Source organism: Lampris incognitus, chromosome 19, assembly GCF_029633865.1.
Source record: "Lampris incognitus isolate fLamInc1 chromosome 19, fLamInc1.hap2, whole genome shotgun sequence".
NCBI lineage: Eukaryota > Metazoa > Chordata > Actinopteri > Lampriformes > Lampridae > Lampris > Lampris incognitus.
In genome coordinates this window covers 23,015,928-23,032,000 of record NC_079229.1, presented here as the reverse complement: position 1 = coordinate 23,032,000, position 16,073 = coordinate 23,015,928, and the positions used below count along the sequence as shown (strand labels likewise).

The 16,073-nt window shown below is 44.6% G+C and overlaps 1 protein-coding gene across 3 annotated transcripts; it reads right to left on the bottom strand.

Annotated features, from left to right (window-relative positions):
- Positions 1-615: 615 nt before the first annotated feature.
- On the bottom strand, positions 616-12,179 carry LOC130129496 (leukocyte elastase inhibitor-like). Of its 3 annotated transcripts, none has more exons than XM_056299039.1 (10): positions 12,045-12,179; positions 10,355-10,536; positions 8,924-9,031; positions 7,252-7,392; positions 6,684-6,801; positions 6,313-6,455; positions 4,068-4,145; positions 3,566-3,655; positions 3,281-3,461; positions 616-1,960 (listed from the first exon to the last, which is right to left on the bottom strand). In XM_056299039.1, the coding sequence occupies exons 1-10, from the start codon at positions 12,160-12,162 to the stop codon at positions 1,734-1,736; spliced, it is 1,386 nt and encodes a 461-aa protein (XP_056155014.1). In that variant the 5' UTR covers positions 12,163-12,179; the 3' UTR covers positions 616-1,733. The 3 variants fall into 3 exon arrangements, with proteins under 3 accessions (XP_056155014.1, XP_056155016.1, XP_056155015.1); XM_056299041.1 differs by lacking the exon at positions 12,045-12,179 and adding an exon at positions 11,983-12,030; XM_056299040.1 differs by lacking the exon at positions 8,924-9,031.
- Positions 12,180-16,073: the final 3,894 nt, after the last annotated feature.

The window sequence follows — 16,073 nt, the reverse complement described above, 5'->3', positions numbered from 1 at the left end:
TTTTATAACGCGGTATGGTCTGTCGCCCACTGACTGCTGGGATAGGCTCCATCATCCCCGCGATCCTGAGAGCAGGATAAGCGGTTTGGATAATGGATGGATGGATAAAAAGGTGACACCTAGTATATTCAAATATTTTCTTTCTTTGAATTGGTGGAAGGCCTATAGGCTTGAAGCCATGCCAAAGCCTAAAGGTTACTTCAATATTTCCTTTCTTGTTTTATATTTTTTTGATTGGGGGGGGGGGCTGTAAGCTAGAAGCCATGCAAAAGCCTGCAGGTTACCTCACTATTTTGTCTTGTCTATCTGTGTTTTTGAATTTGATTTCTTTGATTTGGTGGGGGACCTATTGGCTTGAAGCCATGCAAAAATCTACAGGTTACCTCAATATTTTCGGTCTTGTCTGAGTTTTAATATCTTATTTCTTTGATTTGGTGGGGGGGTCTGTTAGTTGGAAACCATGCTAAAGCCTGCAGGTTACCTCACTATTTTCTGTCTTGTCTAGCTGTGTTTTATCTTTAGTTGAGTGTCTTGTAGCTTGCTTTTTCTCCTTGTTCTAATTATTATGTATATATTTGTGTAAATATGCAAAAAAAAGTGTTACGCATGTACTGTCATAAAAGTATAGTCAAATACTTTTTATTTTCTTCTGCGTAAGTATGAGCACACTTTAAAGTATCCTGTAATCAATGCAAACTCAAGTCTTCATTAAAACTCTAGTTCTTTACACTCTATCCATTCATCATAAAGGACAATATGTGTATAGTTGCACTTTGTACAGTTATGTGTAAAATAACAATCATGATAAGGCACAAATATTGTCTGGGTCTGACAATTTGATTTCATTAGATTACTCTCTTTGGTTTCATTAAAAACATCAAACACATAGTGGACATATGTATATTCTCTATGAAAAAATAAATAAGTCCCTTGGGTGCTAGGTTGTATAGCATAGCACTAACACATACAGAGGGTGGAGTAATAATTAAGACCTCTGTTAGCTGTTTAAACCAGCACAATATAAAGTATAATGAATGCAAATCCTATTAAGTTCATGGGAATAAGATATAAAATAAGATAAACTACAGTCTGCATATGCAGCGTGTGGGTATATAATCACAGACACTATTGCACAAGATACCACAGAAAAGCAATGTAGGCCATAACATGCTTGAGATCTTTAGGCTGCTGAATAAGGGATCCAGATCCAAAGTACAAAGGCATCATCATCATCATCAGGTCGAGTATCCTCGGATGGCTCTGACCCTCTCACGCCACCATTTCTCATCTCCACTCATTATGGAGACATTATGCTTTCGCATAATGTCTCCATAATGAAAACCATAGAATAAACACAGACTAAAATGACTGTGGATGCAGATTAAGCAACCTTACATGAATGTTTGAAAATCCTGTTGAAATCCTATATCCTAGCTCACCTAAAAGGATTTCTGACAGCAAATTGCCTTGAAAATATGGGAAAACAACTCAAAGTGTGATTAATCAATGCGATCTCATGGCATGTATACTCTCTAAAGTAGACAGACATAAGCATCCATGTGCCACAGAGTGCCAAGATGCAGGTTTTTCCTCCAACCAAACGCCAAGCCAGCTGATCTCATGGATGAGTGCACCTTCAGCCAAAGAGGACAAACTAATCAGTGAAATCAGATGGTGTAGTGATGGTTGGACGGAAAATCTGGTGGCCCACATCTGCTCTTAGGAGACAGTGCTCATGCAGGGGAGCAGTATCGGCCGGCGAAAAGGATGCTACTGCTGGAGTTGTGTCGGATGAAAAACAGGAAAGGGTGGTCTGCGATGAAGGCGGCAGGCATTCGTGAACTACGTGTCATCATGACGGCAGCAGTGGCAGCAGCAGCCTCTGTGCCCTCCTCGTTGACCTCCACAAATGCCTTGTGTACCACCGTGGACAACACTAGATCGTTGGCCGTAGACATGCCTGTCAAGAGAAATGAGAATGGGGGAGACGGGTAAGCGACTTAAAAACATATAAACTCCCCACCCCCCCTTTTTTTTGTTGCCCTAATTGTATCTGGCCAATTACCCCACTCTTCCGAGCCATTCTGGTCACTGCTCCACCCCCTCTGCTGATCCGGGGAGGGCTGCAGACTACCACATGCCTCCTCCGATACATGTTGAGTTGCCAGCCATTTCTTTTCACCTGACAGTGAGAAGTTTCACCAGGGGGATGTAGTGCAAGGGATGATCATGCTATTCCCCCACTTCCCACTCCCTCCTGAACAGGCGCTGCGACCAACCAGTGGAGGCACTAGTGCAGCAACCAGGACACATACCCACATCTAGCTCCCCACCCGCAGACATGGCCTATCGTGTCTGTAGGAACGCCCAAAAAAAGCCGAAGGTAACACAAGGATTCGAACTGGTGATCCCTGTGTTGGTAGATAATGGAATAGACTGCCACGCCACCCGGATGCCCAAAACATATCAACTTTTTTCATGAGAAATGGGTGGAGTGGAGGGGCGGAAGGAGAGAACCTCAGCAATGTAGGAAATATGGATGTGCAAAGAGTTGCACAAGAGTCAACGAAAAAGGATGACAGACAATGAATCTATCAGTAAGAGAATTAAAAGAGATGAGCAAACTTCGAGTTGGTGATTTGTCCATCTGAATTTTGGCTTTTTTGGGGCATTCCTACAGACACAATTGGCCATGTCTGCGGGTGGGAAGCCAGATGTGGGTATGTGTCCTGGTCGCTGCATTAGTGCCTCCTCTGGTCGGTTGGGGCGTCTGTTCAGGGGGGAGGAGGAACTGGGGGGAATAGCATGATCCTCCCACCCGCTACGTCCCCCTGGCGAAAATCCTCACTGTCACGTGAAAAGAAGCGGCTGGCGACTCCACATGTATAGGAGGAGGCATGTGGTAGTCTGCAACCCTCCCTGGATCAGCAGAGGGAGTGGAGCAGCGACCAGGACGGCTTGGAAGAGTGGGGTAATTGGCCGAATACAACTGGAGAGGAAAAAAAAATATGGCAAAGGAAGGGATTTTTGGGTAAAAACAGCAGCATTAAGCTAAAGACAAGGTGATTGTTGCCTGGCAAAATGAGTCTCTTTACAATCAACAATTTGACATTGGGAGAACTGAGAAATACTGAATAGTTTTGTGGCATTCTGTGTAGGTCAGTTTATTCTACTTTGTAATCATTTATTAGAACTGGTTGTGGAAATTCTTGGGGAGGGTCATGTGCTGTCGCCTCATCTTTCAATGACTGAGCAGATGTAGTCCAACTACATGCCATACCAGAGAAGTCACTGCACCGTTGATCGAAGGCATCCCTCATTCCCATGCTTGTCAGGATCGCGTTCATGTCATACGTTTCCTCCATCTTAAAACGAGGCAGGCCAACTTTGACCTCTATCTTGTCCATCATGTCTGGACGAGTCCAGTCCACAAAACTCTCGTAAGTCAGCTTGCTCTCTATCTGCAGTGCATTAAATATAAACGATTAGTTTGTGAGTGTGTGTGAGACATTTGGCTTCTGCAATTCGGGCTGGTAAGAGTTTAGTGGGTGTTAATGCATCCTACTTTCTCCAGTCCTGTGGTGTTATCCTCCATATCATTGGGTAGAATGATAACCATGCTGAGGTCTTTCCCTGTGTAGGGCATCTCAAGGATCTGTCAAACACAGTGTTGCACCGGTTACAGCAGACAATCACCTTTTAAATCTCTTACATTCAAAGTGAACAAAGAAGAAGAAGGACATTGGAAATTAGACAAAAACATAAAATAGAGTATAGATTGGTTACTTGATTGATGGGTTATCTCATGTATGTACTGAGACCATCATTTTTTTTGGTAGGTATAGGGACCCATTTTAACAATACAAACAAAAAACAAAAGATAAAAACAGATTAAAAAAGAAAAGAAAAGAAAATAATAAAGAAAATAAAAAAATAAAAAAGAGAAAAAAAAACCCAATACAAACAAATGATCGGTTAGTTGACTGATTGATTTAAGCAAGCCGTTGCATTGGTAGTTAATAATGATCAGAAAAAAAGGAAGATTAACTGAATGACAGACTGGTTACCTGGCAGTTGACCTCAGGAATAAAGGTGAGAGGGAATTTTCCTTTCTGGTACATCATCTTCACTGTTTTAGTCTCGTTCTGAAGACAGCAGCGAAAAAAAAAAAAGCAGTGTTTTTCAGTGAGCCAAATGCCCTCATTCTCAATGCAACGCACTGCTACAGCTAACCTATGGAATGGCTATTTTTATATAATCATCACATCTTCAGTTCAAATTGCCTTCTTTATCCATGTATATACGTATTGTATATACACTCCAATGTTTAAACTGTACAATTTCAGCTGTGTCAGCTCTGACCTGGACAAAAAGAGTCATTTGTACAGGTTGCATGATAAAAATTTGCTTTGTGAATTTCCAAGTAAAATGATGAATTCAGATTGCCTAACTGAATGACTACATGACTGAGTAAATAAACCCATGCTTGAGTACATAACTCCACGGAGGGAGAAATGCTGTCCAGCTGCTTATTGTGAAAGACTAATATTGGAATGACAAGGCCTTGCCCATTCCTGAAATCACAAAGTTTTTCAAGACCCAACAATTTCTTTCAGAATGTTACATGTGGGAAACAGGTGTCAATGCATGAATCAGGGGCAATGCAGGTGTCATAATAAGTCATCCCCAGTAAGTAGTTGATGCTCGACATACAGAAGGGTGACAAATGAAAGGAAAAGTCAACCAAGTGTCTTAGTAAGAAGTTGGGCTACAACGAGCCTCCAGAGCAGCTTCAGTGCTCCTCATCACAGGTTCTACAAATCCCTGAACTCTACTGGAGGGATGGACACCATTCTTCCAAAAGATATTCCCTCGTTTGGTGTTTTGATGATAGTGGTGAAGAACGCTGTCTAACATGTCAGTCTAAAATCTCCCATAGGTGTTCATATGGGTTGAGATGTGGTGACTGCAAGGGTCATGGCATATGATTTTTTTTTTTCCCATACACATCAAACCATTCAGTGACCCCCTCGTACCCTGTGGATGGGGGCATTGTCATCCTGGAACAGACCCCTCCCATCAGGATAGAAATGTCTCATCATAGGACAGAGGTGATCACTCAGAATAACTTTGCATTGATTTGCAATACCCTTCCCTCTAAGGGCCCTGGCACACCAGGCTGACGGTCGGCCGTCAGCCAATGTCAGGCCGTCAGTGACCCTAGTTTTTTTGGTGTGTCCCGCACCGTCGGCACTAGTCGGACCCATCGACAGCTTTTCGGCATGTTGAATCGACGGAGCCCGTCGGTGAGAGAGATCACTGATTGGCTGTTCAGCTTAGCTTAGCGAATCAGTGCAGAACGTACATGCTAGCTGGCCATCGGCTGTAGTTTTTGTGGTATGTTGACGTGCTACTTTTTGGCCCAGACGGTAGGCGACATGAGGTGGCGTAACAGTCGGCCTTCGTCGCCGCTAGTCGGTTTGGTGTGTCTGGGCCCTAAGGGGTCAAGTGGACCCAAACCATGCCTGGAAAATGCCCCCACAGCGTAACAGAGCCCCCAGACCCCCTCACTGTAGGGGTCAAGCATTCAGGCTTTTCCTTTGTCACCTGTCTGTGTTAATACTATGCAAACAAATCAGGATAAAACAATTCTTTATGCTTTCTTTATGTCCAGATGAACCAATTCAGCTTTCTTTGAAATTATGCTCCATGGCAATGAAAGGATGAAAGATTTGTCAAATTCATATCATAATGCCAGCACGCCCTAGTGCCCTGCCTGCAACACCCAACACAGCTATACATTAAAAAAAAAAACCCAGAGGTGACTGATAACCTGTGGCTACATTTTGAGTCATCCAATGTTTCACTCTTTACCCAGACCTATCTCTTCTTTTTTCCCATTTAATACTATACTTTGTTCTCAAATAGGTTTTCCACTTGTAATTAGGCGTTAAGTGTGTACACTAAACTTTTTTTTTCTACTGCTGAAAATAACTGTACTGAGCTGTTCCTTCAAATTACTAAGGGATGCAATATGACAAAGTAAATCTCTTAAAAGTTCCACAGTTTAAAACTTTGTGTATCTTAACAAACATCCCAACCGAACGGCTGCCTCTTTGATACTGCTGTCCAGCGCAGGGCAGATTTAACAAGGAAGCTGCGAAAAATATGGCAGCTGTGCGACCACGCAACATAATCTGTGGAACCCAGACAAACTGCAGTTTTTCCTGCTTGTCTTTGTCTACAGATCCAGACATCTGCCTGTAGACAAGACAGGAAACACCAGCCAGTGCTGCCTTCACACTGCATTACCTTATTGAGTCTGAATGTAGAGTCAGATGTGAGGTCCGCCTTGAACTGCTTGTCCCAGTTGCCTTTAAAGTAGATGGCGTTGACCAGCACCAGTCTGGTCATTTCATCCACTATTCCCTTTTTCAGCAGATTCTTGATCTTATCTGGTGGACAACATTCAGGCGTTACCACATGGTGTCAATCATGAATTGACCAAAGACACAGAGTTCAATACAACATAGACACACACTAAATCGGTGTCTCCATCCACCACTGACCAACCAACTGTAAAGTAACCTTTACGTGTGTGTGTGTTTGTGAGAGAGAGAGAGAGAGAGAGAGAGAGAGAGAGAGAGAGAGAGAGAGAGAGAGAGAGAGAGAGAGAGATCCACCTTGTGTCTGCTTTTCCACCCAGGTGTTGATGTCAACCCTGGCCCTCTCTGAATTGGTCCGGAAATCCACAGGCACCAGCTCTGCATTGTAGTGCTTCCTGGTTTCCCCAAGAAACTCCTGAAAACCACCGTCGCACAATTATTACTACCAATTCCGATCAGTCTAGCTAAACAATCTAGGCCAGAAAAAAAGTCACATTTATTTTGGCCAGATGTTTCAGCCTCTGTGTAGTATACTTGATTGCTCCACATTCTTACATGGTGACATGCTTGTATCCCCACCCATTCATTCACCTTTATCTTACACAGTATGATTACCTATACCTCTGATTCACACAAATTCAGGTCAACACACCCACACAAAAATACACATACAGTACTGGTCTATAGTTTAGACACACTTACTCATGGTAGGGTTTATCTTTATGTTCACTACAATTCACTTAAGTACTAACTGAAACAACTTGTTGGGGGTGGGGGGCATAGGCAATGGCTTCAAGATTCTGAAAACTATACATTCAGTCAGGTGTGTCCAAACATTTGACTAGTATTGCACAGACAAACACACCTCCACAAACTGGTAGGACTGCTCTCCATACAGCCTGTTGGCCAGGCTGAGGGAGTACGGTGTTCCCGGCCTGTTCAGCTCACTCATCAGTTTAGCAAAGCCGACATGGACGTCACCCTCGGCCTTCTGTAGTTGCAGGGACTGTGGACAGCCAAAAATAAAAGACAACAAACAAAACCGGATTAGAATCCTGTAGGACAGAAAGACGATAAGTGAAGCTGCCATCTATGAGTACCATTACCACTACGAGTACCTTTACTATAGCCTAGTGTTTAGGAAAAAACATTTCCACCAGATAAACCAGTTTATCTGACAATACCAGCACCACGTCTGTGTTAATGCTGCATTACAAAAAAACAAAAAAAAAAACCACAGCGAGCCAGATAAAAATGTTGCCATACCACATGGAAATACCAGTTCAAGCAGAGGGAAGCGCTATGTAAAACACTCTCTCTCACTCTCTTTCTCTAACACACACAAACACACACACACACCTCCGGTGTAGTTTTATTTACATCCTTATTGTGGTAATAAATGAAAAAACAGACCTTTAAAATGTTTGTGAGAGAATTCAGGATGGTGCGATTTTGTTGCTTCCTATTTTTTCGCCCTGTTAAAGGTTTTTTTTAGGGAGTTGTTCCTTATCCGATAAGAGGGTCTAAGGACAGGATGTTGTGTTGCTGTTAAGCCCACTGAGGCAAATTTGTAATTTGTGATATTGGGCTATACAAATAAAATTGATTTGATTTGCTGTACATCCACTTCAGTATGGTAACAATTATCAAGTACTTGTAAAAGTGAAATTTAAGGGTGATATTAAAGTTATCCCCAGTTTTACCTTAATTGGAATGACTCTGTTATAAAATGACATTTATTCTTCGTGTATATTTTATCCTAATTTAATGGTGAGGTCCAACTCGTGCATAGCATGTATGTGTTATTGCACTGGCAAGTCTGTGTGCAACTACGCTGTGGTTTTCTGTCATTTCCACTTGAGAGCAAGACCCTTAATATGACAAAAGCGGGGAAATCAAGAAAAAAAATACAAAAAGAGAGAAAAAGAAAACTCATGACCACCATGCTTAATCATTGTTTGGACGAAGTCTAAACAATAGTGTTTGTACACAGCTCATAACCAGCACCTTGCACCAAAAATTGTTTTCCGCAGTTGCTTGCTTGCATTTACTCCTACGTAGTTGCCTCCACACTGTCAATTACAGAAGCCCAATAATTCATCCCCACTGTCCCAACTACCAAACTTTATTTTTAGAGACATATGAGGGTAGGATGTTAGCAGGCAAGGGGCTTGAGAAAACAAGTGTGAGATTCCCCATGGAAACACCCATGCAACAGGGTGTTGAATGTTTCAAATATATCTGGGTGCAGCCTGCAGAATGGGGCAGCGGGCGGGGTGAGACATCGATTCGGGTGGGGTTAAACATCGATTGCATTGGTTTGGACTTGGGTTTGGGCGGGGTTAAACACGGTCAGGGTTGGGGTTAGGGATGGGTGGGAGGGATTAAATGTTTGACTTTGAACCCCAACCCCATTCTGCAGGCCGCAGCCAGGTACTCCTCAAATGTTTCCCGCTCACCAGTGACACTGCTCAGCTGCCTGGTTAGTATAAAAAAAAAGTCTTTGGTTAGTTAACCCTTTTTCTGTTTTTGGTTACCGCTGTCAGCAGATGCAGTGGGAGTTTGCTGATCTGGACCTGTTGCTGCATCTGCATCTGCTCTGCTCCCGTCTCCCTTGGCTTCTCTGCCTTTGAGAAGCAGAGGACCTGGAGGTGCAATCAGTAGTGCTTCGCATCATTAGAAACACCATGAAACTCTGTGCGTGTGTGTGTACGTGTGTACCTAAAAAAAACGTTTTCTATCTGTTAACTGTGGTATGTTTAGCTTAGATGTTGGCCAGCAGGGTAAGAGAGAGGACAAGACATTTTGGGACAACACTCTCTGGGGACTGCCTGATGAAAGGGATCCTGCCAGCAACACCAATCTATGGTCACCTCTCCCATTTCACACATGCGCACACACACCTGGACACACCCAAACATAGGTAGGTGGATTAGATTTCAGAGTCGGAGTCACCCTAAATGTGTAGGAGTTTGTTCTGGCTGATAACGGTGTCAAATCAGAATGAAAAACTTTGACTGTACAACGGTGCATACCTAGGTTCACTGTAGGGTGATGGAAGAACCTTTGAAAAGCTGGGAAAGGACAACGCAGTTTTATGCAATAAGGAGCAGATATTAAGTTATGGCTATACAAACCATTACCATTATGCTACAGACAGGCGAGTGACTGGTTCAGATGAGGAACCCAGCTGTTTGGCCTTGAGAGATCAGCTAACCTGGTAGTGAAACTTTTACCACCAATGCAACCAAACTAGTTTTGTTGCACTCTCACACTAAGTTCATTTAACATGGACATGCATTCTTGTCTATGAAAAGATGCCCCAAGGTGTGCCACTTTGGATAAAAGCATCTGCTAAATAAGAAAACATAAATGTAAATGGCGCACTTGCTCCTTGGCTCAACCTTTGGCTTACTAACTTGCTTACAGACATTGGTTATGATATAGAAGTGGCTGAACAAAGTGTCTATACAGGGAACTGATAAGGTGAACCACTTTATTGCACTGTAGGTGTGTATCACTCCTGCATGTTCTGTATGGTTGGTCGCCCCTTATAAAAGCATGGGTGAGTCCATGCTTCAGTCATTTTGCTGACATTGCATGTCTCATATTGTCTGACTCATTTTGAATGAAGGCCAACAGATACAGCCGAGCAGGCTACCACTTCACACACCCGCAGAGTGAAAACTTCTTTCGAAGGAAAGTCAAAACCATCTAACTGGTGGAGTTTAATCGCTGACAGTGAAGTGAGATTGTAAAAAAAAAAAAAGTACAACGCTATTGTTTAAATAAATCTCTAGGGCATTCACCTCATCTGGAAATTAAATCTGAGCTGATACAGTGGAAATCTTAACTGCAGCAGTAGAGAGAGAGAGAGAGAGAGAGAGAGAGAGAGAGAGAGAGAGAGAGAGAGAGAGAGAGAGAGAGAGAGAGAGAGAGAGAGAGAGAGAGAGAGTGTGCGTGTATACCTCTGACATCTGTGTGGCTGTGTTGCCCCTGGCCCCCAGCATCACCATGGCCAGAGCAGAGGAGATGCTGAGAGGAGAGTAAAAGACATTGCCAGTCTTCTTTTCTTCAGTCAGCTTTTTCAACAAATCCAGGGAGAAAGTGGTGTTGGCTTCAGATAGCGGGGTGGATGATGCCATTGTGTCTGAAATAAACAAAGAGCCACACAATATTATCTTCTACTAAGCTCAGGTTTATTAACATCGGAGTTTGCACATACTAAGAATTTGCCTTTGTGGGATGCTCACAACATAAAGACAAATGTCATGACCGCAATGTTGAAAAATGAAAAAGAACTAACTTCTAAACTCTATGAAAAATACCTAATACGCACCCAAGATGATCAAAATAATTACATAGCCATCTAAAGCAATATGTGGTGGGGACTGCAAAAACAATTCCCCTGTTCAAACAAGTTAATTGCCGTACAGTGTGCTACATCAAATTAACTGTTTACGTCCACACTACTTTCTAAAACGCTGTTTGCTGGATCTTGGACCTCCTCACTAACAGATCTCAGAGAGTGAGAGTGAATGGACATTTCTCTCGACCAACTTCAATATCAACCAGCTCTCGCCAGGGCTGTGTGCTTTCTCCTCTCCCATACATCCTGTACACCAATGACTGCCGCAGTGAGACTGAAAACAATCACATCAGTAAATGTGAAAGTAAATAAGAAAAGTTTATATAGCACCTTTCAGAGTCACAGAGTGCTTCACAATGAAAGAAAAGGAAAAAGATAATAAAAATAATTTAAAATAGTGATAAGAGTATGAAATATCCCATGGCCCTGTCAGATTTTTTTTTTCAAATGGCATCAAAAAACCGTTTTGGAATTAAATGTGACAAAGACCAAGGACACGTGTATTGATTTTAGATGTCATCACTCCTGCCCTATCAACACCACACTTAACAGCCAGAATGCAGAAATCGTTGAATTGCGCAGGTACGAGTAATTGATAACAAGCTGAGTTTTGACTGTAACACCAATATGTTGTGTTTATAAAAAAAAAAAACAGCAGCATCTTTTTTTTCTTTTTTGGTCTGATGAAGCTGGCGGAGTTGGACGTTGATGGGTCCCGGATGTCCTTGTTTTACACATCTTTCACTGAGTCAGTTTTTACTTGTTCTTTTATCTGTTGGCATGCTTCTCTCAATCGAAAACACGAAAACGCTTTAACAAAGGTGTTCAAGGGTCTGTAGCAATAATCACAGGTACTCAACAGGAAGGTCGGTCTGATCTGTATAATGAAGAGTTAACAGAGAGCAGAATCTCTCCTGTGGGACAGCACCCACTGTGGCCATGTGGCTGCTGTTGGAAACACCCAGCAGGTGCAAACAGCCCCTCGTACCCTCATCCAACTCACTGTCAGACTCCAGCAGAAAAGGCTCAAATCAGCTTGTCCACCCAAGCACGCTTGTTTGTTTGTTTGTTTGTTTTTACATCGTTTTAATTTATGCTAACACACTGTTGTTTTACTCTTTTTTTTACTCGGTTTCAATGTTTGATTGCCTTGTTTTTTTTCTTCTTAACTTTAAGTTATAACTGTTCACAGTGCCGCACAGCCCCTCTGGGTACAAACACACTTACCTCTACTACTCCTTTCTAAAACTGTTAAAACCACACCCCACACGCCACCCTCCGGTACTTACATGCGCTCGTCTCCGGTCGACAAGTGACTCTCCCTTTGCTGGCAACGGATGACGCATTTAAGGCTGAGCCCTCTCTGAACGATACGCAGAGACACGCCCGACTCTTCCGCTTCCTCATACGTCCTTCTACGGCAAGCCGGTTAATCAAAAAGCGCTCCTCCTCCTCCTCCTCCTCCTCCTCCTCCCCCGCGTTGAATTTCCTGCGAAATGAGCTCATCCTCAATTCGCAAAAAGAGAGATACGGGCCATCGCTTCATCAGAGAAGAGCCATAATAAAAAAAAAACAACAACAACAAAAGTATGTTGTAACGAGCACGCTAAATAGACTCGCTAGCCCTTGGCTAATGGGTCGGACCCTTTAGTCGACTGGTTAACGTAGTCGCCCGTGGAGCCGGAGACACGGGTTCCGCGTCCCGGCTGCGGCTGTTCGCGGCGGACCTCCGAATTCGCCACATTGGTGTCAGAAGTGGGATGAGGGACCGAGCCGGGAAGGATGAGCAGCAAGTTAGGGCGATCAAGGATAGAGATGAAAATGTGCTGACAAACGAGGAGAGGGTGCTGAGAAGGTGGAAGGAGTACTTTGAGGGGCTGGTGAATGAAGAAGATGAGAGCGAGAGAAGGGGGGGATAGTGAATCAGGAAGTGCAGTGGATTAGCAAGGACGAAGTGAGGGCAGCTATGAAGAGGATGAAGAGTGGAAAGGCAGTTGGTCTTGATGACATACCTGTGGAGGCATGGAGGTGTTTAGGAGAGATGGCAGTGGGGTTTTTAACTAGATTGTTTAACACAATCTTGGAAAGTGAGAGGATGCCTGAGGAGTGGAGGAGAAGCATACTGGTACTGATTTTCAAGAACAAGGGCGATGTGCGGAGCTGTAGCAACTACAGAGGTATAAAGTTGATGAGCCACAGCATGAAGATTTGGGAAAGAGTAATAGAAGCTAGGTTAAGAGGAGAGGTGATGATCAGCGAGCAGCAGTATGGGTTCATGCCACGAAAGAGCACCACAGATGCGATGTTTGCTTTGAGAATGTTGATGGAGAAGTATAGAGAAGGTCAGGAGTTAAATTGTGTCTTTGTGGATTTAGAGAAAGCACATGAGAGGGTGCCAAGAGAAAAGGTATGGTATTTTATGAGGCGGTTGGGAGTGGCAGTAAGTATGTAGGAGTGGTGCCGTATACGTATGAGGGCAGTGTGACAGTGGTGAGGTGTGCAGTCGGAATGATGGATGGTTTCAAAGTGGAAGTGTGATTACATCAAGCATCGGCTCTGAGCCCTTTCTTGTTTGCAATGGTGATAGACAATTTAACGGATGAGATCAGGAAGGCATCTCTGTGGACTATGATGTTCGTGGAGGACATTGTTGTCTGTATGGAGCAGGGTGAGGAAAGCCTGGAGAGGTGAAGGTATGCACTGGAGAGATGAGGAATGAAAGTCAGTAGGAGCAAGACGGAATACATATGCGTGAATGACAGGGAGGACAGCAGAATGGTGAGGATGCAAGGAGTGGAGGTGACGAAGGCATATGAGTATAAATACTTGGGGTCAACTGCCCAACGTAACGGGAAGTGCAGAAGAGAGGTGAAGAAGAGAGTGCAGGCAGGATGGAGTGGGTGGAGAAGAGTGTCAGGAGTGATTTGTGACAGAAGGGTACCAGCAGGAGCTAAAGGGAAGGTTTACAAGATGGTTGTGAGACCAGCAATGTTATATGGTTTGGAGACAGTGGCACCGACGAAAAGACAGGAGGCGGAGCTGGAGGTGGCAGAGTTGAAGATGCTAAGATTTTCATTGGGAGTGATGAAGAAGGACAGGATTAGGAACGATTATATTAGAGGGACCGCTCAAACTGGATGGTTTGGAGACAAAGCAAGAGAGGCAAGATTGAGATGGCTTGGACATGTGTGGAGGAGAGATGCTGGGTATATTGGGAGAAGGATGCTGAATATGGAGCTGTCAGGGGAGAGGAACCAAAGAGGAGGTTTATGGATGTGGTGAGGGAGGACATTGCAGGTTGCTGGTGTGACAGAGGAAGATGTAGAAGACAGGAAGAAATGGAAACGGATGATCCGCTGTGGCGACCCCTAACGAGAGCAGCCGAAAGTAGTAGTAGAGGTGTAAGAAGTGGGATGGTGAGACCGTGAGGCCATCGGAAGCGCGTGCGCCCAGAGGCGTGAGGGAGTTGATATGCTGAAGCGCGGGGACACGCTTCCCGAAGGAGGGGGTAGTGTAACGTGCACGGATAAATAGACTCGCTAGCCCTTGGCTAACGGGTCGGACCCTTTAGTCGACTGGTTAACGTAGTAGCCCGTGGTGTGGGAGACCCGGGTTCGCGTCCCGGCTGTAGCTGTTCCCGGGCTGCCCACCGAATTCGCTACAATATATTATAGTTTAAAGTGTATTAAGGAAACGAAAATGATCTCACAAATGCGTTAAGAAAATGTTTGCCCAAGGCATCCGGGTGGCGTAGCGGTCTGTTCCGTTGCCTACCAACACGGGGATCAGCGGTTCGAATCCCCGTGTTACCTCCGGCTTGGTCGGGCGTCCCTACAGACACAATTGGCCGTGTCTGCGGGTGGGAAGCCGGATGTGGGTATGTGTCCTGGTCGCTGCACTAGCGCCTCCTCTGGTCGGTCGTGTGCCTGTTCGGGAGGGAGGGGGAGGGGGAACTGGGCGGAATAGCGTGATCCTCCCACGCACCACGCCCCCCTGGCGAAACTCCTCACTGTCAGGTGAAAAGCAGGGGCTGGCGACTTCACGTGAAACGGAGGAGGCATGTGGAAGTCTGTAGCCCTCCCCGTATCGGCAGAGGGGATGGAGCAACGACCAGGACGGCTCGGAAAATAGGGTGATTGGCCGGAAAAAAATTGGGGAGAACGGGGGACGTTTACTCAAAATCAAACCGCTCTCTCTGTCCATCTACCAATTCTCTGTGCCGAGATGAATGGCATAACTCGACACAGTATCAAGTACGACCAAGGCAATTTGGCGGTTTTGGATTTTCAAAGTTTAATATCCATCCATCCATCCATCCATTATCCGAACCTCTTATCCTGCTCTCAGGGTCGCGGAGATGCTGGAGCCTGTCCCAGCAGTCATTGGGCGGCAGGCGGGGAGACACCCTGGACAGGCCGCCAGGCCATCACACAGGGCCGGCCGACGACACACACACACACACACACCTAGGGACAATTTAGTGCGGCCGATTCACTTGACCTACATGTCTTTGGACTGTGGGAGGAAACCGGAGCGCCCGGAGGAAACCCACGCAGACACGGGGAGAACATGCAAACTCCCCACAGAGGACGACCCAGGACTGCATTCCGGAAATTCGCGACCCGGGACGACCCCCAAGGTTGGACTACCCCAGGGCTCGAACCCGGGACCTTCTTGCTGTGAGGCGACCACACACTGCGCCACTGTGCCGCCCAGTTTTAGATCAATTGCACAAAAAAAGTTATGATAAAATCTACCTAAAACGACCATGAGTGGTCAAAATAACGGCGCGTAATTTGTGCGTCATCGTGCACGTCACTATTTATGACGTAGTTGGTCGCGTCATTTCCTTCGCGGAGTTCATTGCTCTGTCCTAGAAACACGTTAGCGTTCTCCAGGGCAGAGAAATAATTTAAACTATATTTTTGATTATTTCCAGCATGTCTGGGTACAACCGCCGTTTCAGACGCACCAGGACTACCACCGAGGTGTTGCAGTATTTACAGGCGTTGGACAGCGGCCATTTTAAATTGTTTGAACAACAGTATGAAGTTGTTAAAATGTTAATTTTGGTGTCAGTCGTTTCTTAACAGACATACTAACATATACAGTGTATTAATAGCTCAATTGGGTTTTTATCTTGACAATAGTTTAAAAACTGGCGGTCATTTTGACCGCCGATAGTCGTTATCTGGCCAAAGGCTTTGGTTTGTGTGTATTAATCAACTAGATGATTTTTAGATTAATTATAAAGTTGCAATACATAAACTTTCTTGTTCAAGAAGTTCCAGCCCCATTGAGGAAGTCTGTCTTGGTGC